The 11866-nt window shown below is 43.3% G+C and overlaps 1 protein-coding gene across 1 annotated transcript in view; it reads right to left on the reverse strand.

The window, feature by feature from the left end:
- The window catches only part of LOC120812395 (phosphatidylinositol phosphatase PTPRQ-like), a 30952-nt gene that overhangs the window by 1303 nt on the left and 17783 nt on the right, over positions 1–11866 (reverse strand). The window contains 23 exon segments of the mRNA XM_078097434.1: positions 1953–2088; positions 2214–2359; positions 2627–2752; positions 2897–3031; positions 3190–3266; positions 3389–3479; positions 4027–4108; positions 4268–4294; positions 5814–5942; positions 6145–6244; positions 6349–6422; positions 6744–7035; positions 7244–7402; positions 7701–7770; positions 7912–8150; positions 8235–8421; positions 8552–8661; positions 9009–9380; positions 9722–9863; positions 10120–10271; positions 10388–10663; positions 10763–11012; positions 11014–11084. Of these exon segments, the coding sequence (XP_077953560.1) occupies positions 1953–2088; positions 2214–2359; positions 2627–2752; positions 2897–3031; positions 3190–3266; positions 3389–3479; positions 4027–4108; positions 4268–4294; positions 5814–5942; positions 6145–6244; positions 6349–6422; positions 6744–7035; positions 7244–7402; positions 7701–7770; positions 7912–8150; positions 8235–8421; positions 8552–8661; positions 9009–9380; positions 9722–9863; positions 10120–10271; positions 10388–10663; positions 10763–11012; positions 11014–11084 (3443 nt within the window).

Genomic DNA, 11866 nt, shown 5'->3' on the forward strand with positions numbered 1-11866 from the left:
ACTGTAACATACAGTTACATTTTAAATTTTATTTTGGTTTGTTTTACAGAGGCACTGGATTAAGGACGCCAGCCGTTTGCTGCGGTCAATTGAAAGTGTTCTATAGTGTTCTATTCGTCTTCACTGGCTACCGGTGGCCGCCCGCATCCAGTTCAAAACACTGGTGCTCACGTACCATGCTGTGAATGGATCGGGTCCAGCTTACATCCAGGACATGGTCAAACCCTACATCCCAACCCGCACTCTCCGCTCTGCATCTGCAAAACTACTCGTCCCTCCCTCACTGAGAGCAAAACACTCGACTAGGTCTCGACTCTTCGCTGTCCTTGCGCCGAAATGGTGGAACGCGCTCTCTGAAGACATCAGGACCGCAGAGAGCCTTCACATCTTCCGCCGCAAACTAAAGACACACCTCTTCAGACTCTACCTCGACTAAAGACTAACAAAATGCAGCACTTAAATTGTACTTGTGACGTCACTCATCTATAGCAAATTGTAAATTCGCTTATTTGAGGAAATTGCACTTTCTTGTTTCTTGTTCTCCTGAGTTTGTACCCTATGGTTGAATGCACTTATTGTACGTCGCTTTGGATAAAAGCGTCAGCTAAATGACATGTAATGTAATGTATAGCGTATTGTTGCAGTTAGTTTACCTTGTTCCTAATGATTTTATGATTCGTTTTTTTATTATTGTATACATGCGGCATATTTTATGTTTTGATCTTGGTTACAAATGCCTAACATTTTTGTCTTAAAGGCATCTAATAAACTCCAACCACTATGACCGAAATGAGTTTGGTTGTCTTTCTTTAATTTGTGGAGAATGCAAAAGTATACGGTTATAAGGAAACGGTAACATTCTGGTATTTATAACACAAAAACAGTAATCGTATGGTAACAAACTGTAATCCAATATATGACAACATACTGTATATTACAGTAGGGCACTGTAAATAAAACAGTAAATTCCTAGTGTCGACTGACAGTAAATGGCAGTTAATTCACAGTAAAATTGGTTCAAGTTTACGGTAACATCCAGTAATCCGTTTTACGGAATTTACTGTTTTTTACGGTATTATACCGTAAAAAACAGTAAATTCCTGGCGTCCTTGCTGCCGGTAAAATACCATTAATTTACCGTGACATTTTTTAGAGTGTAGGATCTGTTAAAATAATCATTCATGGCCCTTTTATTGTAAGCTCAACAGTAGAAAGCAAAATAGGATCCTGGAAATATGAAGTGATCTTTGAAAGATCTTTTTTGCAAGAAAATTTGCTTTTGTTTGCACTTGACATTAAGTATTTCAGATGAAAGTGTGCAAAATAGGGCTTGTTTAAAACTGTCTGCAATGGCGCACGTAACCTTTAATTGATTTGAATGGTGGCCTCTTTCTCGCCGAAGCACTTTCTCATATTCTGTATGGCTGGACCAGCATGCAGCAGCATGCAGCTAGCTGTCAGGCACACTTACTTCTGCTCTCTCAAAGAATCAAGCTGCTGTTGTAGTTGTAGACACTACAGGCTCATACTTCACAGTCAAAAGAAATCACAGAAACAATAAAACCATAGTACAGAGGAAAAGCACAGGCACTGGGAAGAGGGTCCCTGCAGACACACACCGCTGCTCTGCAAGTAATGCCTCAATCAGGTGCTGTTTCAGCGGGACTCCTGCTCAGCGAGTGGCTTTAATTCAGATAATTTCCTTTGTCAATACAATAATTTACTAAATGTTTTCTTCTGGGGATCGGATCCTAGCAGGACATGAATTTTAAAACAAGTAGAACAACTAGGCCACCATTTGTGTGCCTTTGAGGATTCTTAAGTGTACTGAACCAACTTAAGACAACATGCTGTATTATACCTGTCATACTATGTCTTTTGTTTATTCTCTCTGGTTTGGGAACATTTGACCACAAGGACAACCCAGATAATTCTATTTGAACTGAACTCACCAGATTCTGTACCATACACATCCTCTCACTGCGGAGCTCCGCCACGAGGCCATAGACATCCACAAAGTCGTGATCTCTGACGTGCTGAATAACGTGGTCCAGAGCGATAAACACGCCTGTTCTTCCCACACCAGCGCTGAGGAGTAACGAGAGATGCACTTTGTGGATGAAACTCTTTTTTCCCCCACCAGAAACAGAGTAGAATACACTTGGCTGTAATTTATACAGTGTCAGTAAACTACCACTGCCGTGGCGCGGTACCTGCAGTGGACCACTATGGTGGTGTTGTTGTGTCTGTGGGATCGGACAGCTTTCACAAACTTGATGAGAGTGGTGCAGGACTCTGGCACTCCATGCTCGGGCCACGATGTGTAGTTGAAGTGGCGAACCAAAATATAGTGCCCGTGCTGCACAGAGGAATTTACACAAGAAATTAAGTGCAATTAATATGAAAGCTACGTCACATGTATTTGGAAAAAGGGTTTATGTTTGTGCGAATTGGAACAAATAACTCGACAATAAAGTTCTGAAAGGAATAGAACGTTTTGGGAACATGTGACTAGTCAAATTTCTGTGAGTTAATTATGAATCAACAGCAACAAGAGAATATTACCTCAGCTTAGAATAAAGGCTTGAATCATCTTTGTGTGTGTGCGTGAGGGGTTGTTGGTTACCTTTTCTACTTTCAGGGTTCTGACCGTCCAGTCAGGAAGGACTTCCTCTGACACCTTTGAGATGAGAATGTCACTGAACACTGACATTGGCCTATTGTCCTCTGGCCAGTACTTGTGACACCGAATCTGAATGGTCACACACACATAACTACACAAACACATAATTTCTTTGCAGCAGATATCACACGAGTTGTTGAGGAGCCCAAAATGTCACCCGGCCCGTCCTCTGAATACTATTTCATAACAGTGGTAAATCTGCCCATGACGCACTCTGCCTTTCTCATAACACTGCGTGAGCATGGCGATGGTGTGGGTTCCCGTTTCCCAGATCATTCTCCAAAACTCAGCCACTGTGCCCGGCAGGGGGCCCTGGGTGGCGATGAACTCGTTGGGACAATGGTAGCCCTAGAAAACAAAAAGAGAGGGGCAGGTGACAAAAACTCAAGCAATATTCACTCACAAATGGAAAAGCTATAAAAGGCTGGCTATCCTACAGAATCACCAGAGGACTGGGAAATGTCTGGAACAAAGTGGGCTTTTAGCATCTGGTAGCTGGTACTCACTGAGACGAAGCTGGCGTTGATGTAGTCAGAGCCCGCGGATCCCGGTTCAGACAGCAGCTTCACTCGGTTGTTATTGTCTGGCGTGAGGTAGAAACACGTGACATCCAGACGCAGTTAATGGTAGAGCTGACACACATCGTTGGTTACACATTATGAGTAGCTTTACTCAGGAAAAGTCCTTTTCAGTCTGAGCACTTACAAGGTTTGATGTTGGGGAAGCGGTTCCTTGATTTGTTCCAGGGCAAGTCTGCATCTGTGGTGGCCAGGTTATGCAGCAACTTTGGAAGCTCCTGGGGAGATAATATGTAGCACGTTAGTAATCACAAAGACACACAATGTTGGGTATTCTTAAAACATTTTGAACTTAATAAAAGTAAAGGTTCTCTTTCACACCTACTTTATTATGGCAGAAATTTCAAATGTTGAAATCAAGAAATCAGCCTTCAAATCAAGAATGATCAAAGTTTGGGTCTTAGATGGCTGCAGTAGAGGTAGAGGACACTTTTATGACTATATCATTAGTTAACAATGATAAATAAAGCAAAATATATTATTTAGAATAGGGCAGTATTCCTCATAAAATGTTTCTCTGTAAAGACAGTAAAAAAACCCTGGTGTTAATTGATTTCACTTTCCATCCGTCTTTGCTGTCCACACGATATCACCAATTATTATTATTTGCTCCTTGTGATGTACCGTTCTTCCAGGAGCACGCATTTCTTCACAATTTATTTGATCAAATCCAGGAGTTTTTATGTTATTTTGTGTCATTTCATATACCCCTACATTTTACACATGTGTGATAAGCACTTGTCCTGTTGGTAGGAAAACTCTTACAGCAAACTCCTCCTGGAACTTGGCATTGTCATTAGCACACAGATCCTCTACGTGCTGCAGAAAAGACTTCTTGTTGACGGGCCTGACGGAGAGGTGAGGGCAGAAACACACATACATACATGTGAGGAACAGAGGGGTATGTAATAATATGTAATACTGTATAGGGAGGCACAAAGAGGATCATTGATCTATGCTGCAACTATTGTGTGTATATTAATATGATTCTTGCAGGGTGACTTACTTGAGTGATTTCCTGTAGCTGAGCAGCCTGGACAAGAATAGACAGCAAAGATCAACCGAAACACCCCCAAAATGAAGCAAATAGTCACAAACCACTCTGTGGTAATTCTGCCCATGACAACTGAACTGATTGTCATTGCAGAGAGTAAATGGCATTGTAGGTTAAAGCAAAGGTGGCTAAACTATTTCATAATCAAGTCCACTTTGATTAAACACTGATGCTGATACGTTTCTTTAGAATGAAACATGTGGTCATTCCCCATTTCGGATGTTGATTCTTTGCAATACTGAAGACACTACGCAGATCTATTGTTTTCCACTTGAAGGCTTGGCGCCCTTCAAGAGCCTTCAGAGCAATTTCGAGATAGTGAGTGGGTAAACAAAATAAAATAGTCTCAAGCAGAGAAGTGTCTGGAAAAAGGAAAAAGGCTGACCCACTGATGTCCTTTGTTTAGGTTTAATAAGCAATGCCAATGGGTGATTAAAAGCATTATGGTTAACTTGACAATGAGCCGCACATAGCGACGACTGAAAAGTGAAACGCAACATGCAGACAGAGCACAAACACGTCAAAAAGCCCAACTTACTGGATGACATATATCTCTTTCCGCCTAAAGAAGAAGGAAGAGTACCTGGTGAAATAAGACTGGTAAGTGTTGTGCAAGGGAAATTATTTGTGCCATTGCGTGACAAGAAAAAGTGTGTTGTATCACATTTAAATATGTGGTGTTTATACAGATCTTGGCTCCAATAAAGCAGAGCCACAAACAATCTTAATGATGCCAGCTTACAAGAGAGCTGATGCAGCCGAGTGGTACCAACATGCGATGGTGACAAGCCTACAATCTTTTTTGGGAACATTTAAAATGAGTGGAAAGGAAAGTATCCTAAGGCACTGTCTCCTTTTTTGGGACTACAAAGAGTCACAGCAAAAATGTTGTCTTTGAAGTTTAATAAGGAGGGCAAATATGTGCTATATAAGGGGCAGCTGTCTGGCAACAAAGAAGCTCTTTTATTTAACTATCTTGAGGGTTTTATGTTTTTTTATAATTTATTCAATTCCTCTTGAAGATAACCCATATTTTATACCGTCCATCATTAAATAGGTATTCTATAGATGGTGGGATGGACAGTGTTTATGCTCATTGGTTAGTATTTATCTAATTTAAAAAGTCTAACATTTCTCATTGTAATACTCATGTTCTCTCTTGTAGATTCCTCTTAGCCATCAATGACCATACACCAAAACCAAATGAGCTTGATTTTTTTTCTCCCCAGGTTGACACACTTATTGTCGGCATACTTATTTGTGCCAAAGCAGAAAAAGGGGTTGACGCTCAATTTGAATGAGAGGATGGTTGAAGAGAGAATAACCCGTCTGTTCTGCAGACAAGCGAAGATACATTGCAATCACAATGACACTGCGTTATTTTCACACCACTAAAGGGCTTTTGGCCTGACATAAGCGCAGATAAAGGTAACTAAGATTTTTGTCTTGTTGACTAAGGTATAAAATCTTGTCTGCAACAGTTAAATCAGAGACTAACCGGTTGAGTTTTTCCAGTTTCAGCTCCAGATCTGCAACGGCAATCAGCTGATCCAGTTTACACTTGGTCTCTATGATCTCTGCCTCTCTGGGTGAGTAAGTCCCGCCCTCCTTCTTGCGCTGTTGGATTCTAACATGTCGAACAAACACATCTAGTTAAATACAATGTAAACACATTGTAAAACATACACACAAGGAAACAGATTTATTGGAAATCATCCATTGTGAAATTCTTATTGTTTTGCTCGTTACACTGCAGATTGTAATTTTCATGCATTAACACTCAATTGCAATCAATGTTGCAAATCATTGAACGCCAGCTGCCGGCTTACTTGACAGAGCCACAGATGATGACAATGAGCAACACGGCCAAAAAGAAGGAGAGCAAAACACCCAGAATGATTTGCTCTTCTCTGGTCAACAGTCCGTCCACTGCAGAGAGAAGAGGAGATAGAGGTGACAGCATCACACAGAACTATGGAAGCTATACATTGAAAAAAAAATATTGAGACAAGTACAGAGATTAGTATGAATACCTGCAGTTTTGACATGATCGGAGTACTGCGAGTCTGTGTATTGACCATTGATATTCGTGGCTCTGAACTTGAACCTGTTAAACATGGAGCGGTCCAGAGTCAATTTAATATTATAAAACATGTGGATACATTACATTACATGTCATTTAGCAGACGCTTTATCCAAAGCGACTTACATTACACTTTAAACCCATGGCTTTTTCACATTTTTGCCCAGGGAGCAATTAGGGGTTAGGTGTCTTGCTCAGGGACACTTTGACATGGAACATGGGGCAGTCTGGAACCAATCCACCAACCTTGTGCTTCCCAGCACACCTTCTCTAACCCCTGCGCCACGACGACCCCTGATACAATGATCTTAAGTTGTTTTGCTGGTGAATGTGCGCTGCACTTACACATAGACGGTGTTTTGCTTCAGTGGCCCATTGCAGTAAATGTCAGTGTTGTTCTCCTTTATACAGCCATCGTTTCGACCGATCACGTACGTTTCTGCCGTAGTGGGATCTAGTCTCGCTGCTGGCCGCGCCCCCACAGACACACTGCGACCGCCTCTGACCTGTGTGCTTGTGCGCACAGACCCGTCCTCCAACGGACACGGCGGGTTGGGGAACCCCGTGTCGGTCAGGTAAGGGGCGGCACGATCAAAGAAGGCCTTCTTCCAGTTGGTCAGGTTCTGGATGTCCTTCACTGTGACAGGATGAGTAAGTCAGGCAGAGAGAAAAGGAATCACAGGTCGAATGAGTCAAATTTCTGCTGACTTTAAGCCCTTTGGCTTTTGCATACATTTTGACTTTTGCCACTAGATTCCACAAGAGGCTTGAAGCCAAAAGCAAGGCCGATACCCAAGTCTATTCAACTAAAAGTGACAGATGTCAATGTTTCTGAGGAGTCATACCACCTGACTCCGCCACGATGACCTGAATTTTTGTGATTGGTCCGTTGTCATCCCTATAGAAACAGGCAGGCATGCGGATGGTGATACTCCTGTGGGTTAGCATGGCAACCCCTCCATTGCCTAGCACTGCCGTAGGTATTTGGGTTGGTTTGGCCGGGGCTGGAACACACACACATACACAGACACAAACACATACACAAACAAACAAACAAACAGACAGACAGACAGAGGTTGTTGCGTGAATACAATGTAAAGATGTGGAATTAGTTTGATGCTTTTCCATAGAGGTCATTAAAAACAGTGCACTGCTCAGTCCTTTACAGCATCAACACACATCTGACAATATTGCTATGTTATATTTGCTATGCTAGAATAGACCTGAAATGACACCATTTTTTTTATAACAGGAAATGCTGCCGAGCAATGCGGAGCACACTTAATATATTGTGACTTGTACCTATGATTCCTGTAGTTATCTGGACGGGTGGGCTGGGTGGGCCACTCCCAGCCCCGTTCTTTGCTAAAATCTAGATGCAAATAGAAGAAAGGACAGAATGGGGGGCAAGCACAAAAAGGAGTTAAAGAAAATGACATTTGGACCGGTTTAAACTTGTCTGGGTTTGGGCCGTGAGGGTGTGTAATGTGTGTGTAATGTGTGCGTGCTTAACCTGGATGCTGTAGCTGTGTCCTCCCTTTAGGCCTCTTATGACAGCACTCATCCTGTTTCCCTCTCTTTCTGTGATATTAAGGTTGATGTTCTGGACCAGTTGGTCTTTTTCGTAGATGTACACAAAGTAAGCAGTTATTTGTCCATTGGGCTCTCCTGGAGGGGTAAAAGTCACCTTCACATGGTTCACCTCCTCTGGGATAACTGATACTGTCACATTCTTGGGAGGGTCTTTGGGCTCTGGAGTACAAATGGTGTGAGAAAAGATATCTGGGTGTATTTACAGGTGGACAGGAGCTAGTTGCGCCCGATATTTCCACATACCCTCCTCCATTGTTTGAAATTCAATAGGCCCGATGGATTTTCCATTGCTGGCAGCGTGCTCCAACGGACCAGTGAACGCGGTGACAGTCACCGAGTAACGAGTGAAAGCAGTCAAGTTGGTCACAACGACAGTCGTCAACTCTCCCGGAGCTCTGACCGTTGAGAAGTTCAAACCAAGACCATCCACCTGGTGTGACGTGAGAGTTTGTGGAAAGATTTAATACTCGCATGTGGATGATCACAGTTGGATCAACGCAGCAATGTTGGTTATCGGTGTCATATTGGGTTCATGTAAAACCAAAACTCGATGAACTGACCCGAACAAGATAAGAAGTCGGTCCAGAGAGAACAGCGGGAGCACCCCATGAAATGCGAAGGCCGTTGGATGAGGGAATCACATTCATGTCCCGGGGAGGCTCATCAGGGTCTGACGGAAAACATAAGAGGAACACAGAATGCTTATGATGTCAAAAGCCTATCAATTGTTGCTTAGTTATCATGCAAATGTCCATTGATTTAAATGTAAGCCTTTGTGCAACTTATGAATGCTGAATCTCTGAACAATTTCAACCTGTTCTAATACTGTAAAGAGAAAGACTTTCTTTTATAGCAAAATACAATTTTATTTGAGTTTAAGAGATGCCCTTACTTACTTATACACAAACAAACATGATTCACATTTATTCAAATTGAAAATAAATAAAACAAAATACTGACTAACTGACAACTGTTTCCCCGCAACACAAAAAGATGTCATCTTTGTGACGCTCTTACTTCCAGCCAGTGTACGTGCATATTTCCACTGTGTATATTCCCCGACTCCAGCCCTGGTCACAGCAGCCACTTTGAAGCGGTAGTATCTGTACTTAGCCAAGGAGTGGAGTGTGACGCCGCCGTTCTCTTCCATGCCATCCGACGCGTTCACTGACACTGTGGCATTAGAGTCCACGCAGCCTGGGCTCAGTTCATCCTCTGGGGCCGGCTTTGCGGTACTCAGTGCATTTCGCTCACAGACTGTTGAAAGCAGCTGCACGATGATGTGGTACCCAGTCAGGAGGCCCGGAATGGAAAACGGTGCAGTCCAGTGAAGCGTCACGTTGTTAGTTGTGACCTGAGAGATGGTGAGGAAGCGAGGAGCAGCTGGGGCTGTTGAGGTAGACAGAAGGATTGGACGAGGTTATAGTCAAGAGATCGGGATATCAGCAATTAAAAAGATTTAACGTATTCCATATTTTTACTCACAATTGTTACCATATTTCATTTGTCTATCTATCATTGATTTCACAGCCGGCCAATCTGCATTAATAAATACGTTGCTCTTGAGGAGAATCACATTTGGCTTTTCTTAAACTATTTAATGCTGCTGAGCATCTTCACTTCCTTCACAAAATTAACCTCTTTGGAGGAGTCTTTGAAATAGTTCCAATGTTTTAAACCCGACCTACATCAGTGTAACATCCCTTCTGGGTAGGCAGTGTGTGGTTTACCTGACTCGTTAGTGGTGAAGGTCACTGGGCTGCTGAACTGATTCCCATGGCCCACTCGGGTGTAGCTGTAAACACAGGTCTCATAGGAGCTATGAGGCCTGAATCCTGATATATACTCTGTGGTCGTTGTACCGGAGGAGTTCTACACACACATTAAAAACAAATGACAGGAGATTAAATCATCCAATCCTGTTTACTGGAGTGTATAATATGGTATTGTATAGGCAACCATACGTGCATGTATATGTATGTCTAATGGTGCTGCCGAGTGCTTCCCTAAGTGTGAAATTAGAGCTAACGTGGGCGTGACTGTGTGTAGTCTCAAAGAGTGTGTCTCTGGAGTGAGTGTGAGTGTTGTTATTGTGGAGAAGCTCTTGGTGTGTGAAATTACCGGTTACCTTGTGTGTGACGGAGTGTGTGATGAGGTCTCGGATCCTGAAGCCGTACTGTATCACCACTCCATTGGGCTCCAGGGGAGACTCCCACCTCAGCCACACAGAGAATGCCGTGTGGTTGTATATGGTGAGGTTGCGGGGAGGAGACATGGGCCCTGAAACACAAAGTGAGGCAGATAGAGAGGAAGACTAGATATACACCCATATCTTCATTAATAACTATCATCTTATTAGGATTTTAGAGACAATTTAAACCGGCGTTCAAACTAACCTCCTTCATCAGTGTGCAGCTGCAGCAGCAGATGAGGCCCTGAGCCTTTACGCGTTGTGGCCGTAATAGTGAGGTTGTAAGCTGTGTATGGGAATAAGTTGGTAAGGACGAATGAGGTGTTGGGCGTATGGGTCGTGTTGGAGCCCCCCGGGCCGATCAAAGTCAGAGTATACTCTGTTATCTCCCCATTGGCCTCCAGAGGGCGCTGCCAGATCACTGCGATAGAGGAGGACGACAGATTCCTGGAAGACACCAGCAACGGAGCCGAACTGGGAACTATGGAGGAAAAAAAATGGTTTGACAATTAGCACACGAACCCTGCTCCATAAGTGAGTGAGTGTGTGTGTGTGTGTGTGTGTGTGTAGATGAACTCACCATCATCATCCGTCCTCAGATACATTGTGCTTGTGTGGTTGTATGCGGCAGCACCAGTCGCTGGGGTAACAGTCAACACATAAGGATAATACTTCTTGAGTCTTGTGAACAGGAAGAAGTTGTCGAATGTTGTGTGCTTCATGGGCTTGTTAACTGCTGGAGCCCCTTGGTTGGATGCGTCTGGGGGGGTCCCCGCCTCCTGTAAGGTGAGCAGGTAGCTGGGACGGCCGTTCGGCTCCATGGGGGGGGGGGTCCCAGCTGACGATGATAGCTGTGGAGCTGAAGATCTGAGCACTAAGGTTTCGGACTGAGTCACTTGGCACTGTAGGGTTGAAAAAAGAATAATTGAGTCACAATTGTGAACACGCTAAAACCCTGGTTCAAGACAGTGAGGATTTCAATGAATTTACTGTACAAGGAAGCTGTACGTTCTGTCAATCAACAATTCACATTTACATTTGAGGGAGAATGAAAAGCGCCCAGTCATCACCACCATTTTAACAAAGCAGGGTCATAATCATTGACAGCATTGTTGTAATTAACAAAATCAACGGCAGCGCGTCACATAGAACAATTTGACATGATGTGACTTTAACAACACAGAAAAACACCAAGTTAAATCCGCATTAAAAAAAGCAAACAATATCCTACAACATTAAATGACGTACAGGAGGGGAGATAGCACTCTGAAAGCAGTGGAAAGGAAAAGGGTTGAAGAGAAAATACTCATCCTGCTCATTCCCAGCTCCTCCTCTGTTTTAATGCATGGTAGAAAAAGAAAAGGTAAATAAAGGAGAAAACAGGGGACAGAACTTTAGAGATCCATAAGATCCGTGAGTGGGTGTAAGGGGCCAGGTGTGTGTGTGTGTGTGTGTGTGTGTGTGTGTGTGTGGGTCTGAGCCAAGTAGGGGGCCTGGCTGTGTAGGAGAGACAAGGTGCCTTGATGATCCGGTGCTTGGATGAGAGTGGAGCAGTTAGAGCACAGGCAGAGATACAGAGTCAGTACGAGCAGTGATCATTCAGAGAATACGAACACTGCGCTAACCAGCACATAACACCGTACATTATATACATTATAGTACATAATATGAACTGTGTGCGTGA

Source organism: Gasterosteus aculeatus, chromosome Y (assembly GCF_964276395.1).
Source record: "Gasterosteus aculeatus chromosome Y, fGasAcu3.hap1.1, whole genome shotgun sequence".
Lineage (NCBI taxonomy): Eukaryota > Metazoa > Chordata > Actinopteri > Perciformes > Gasterosteidae > Gasterosteus > Gasterosteus aculeatus.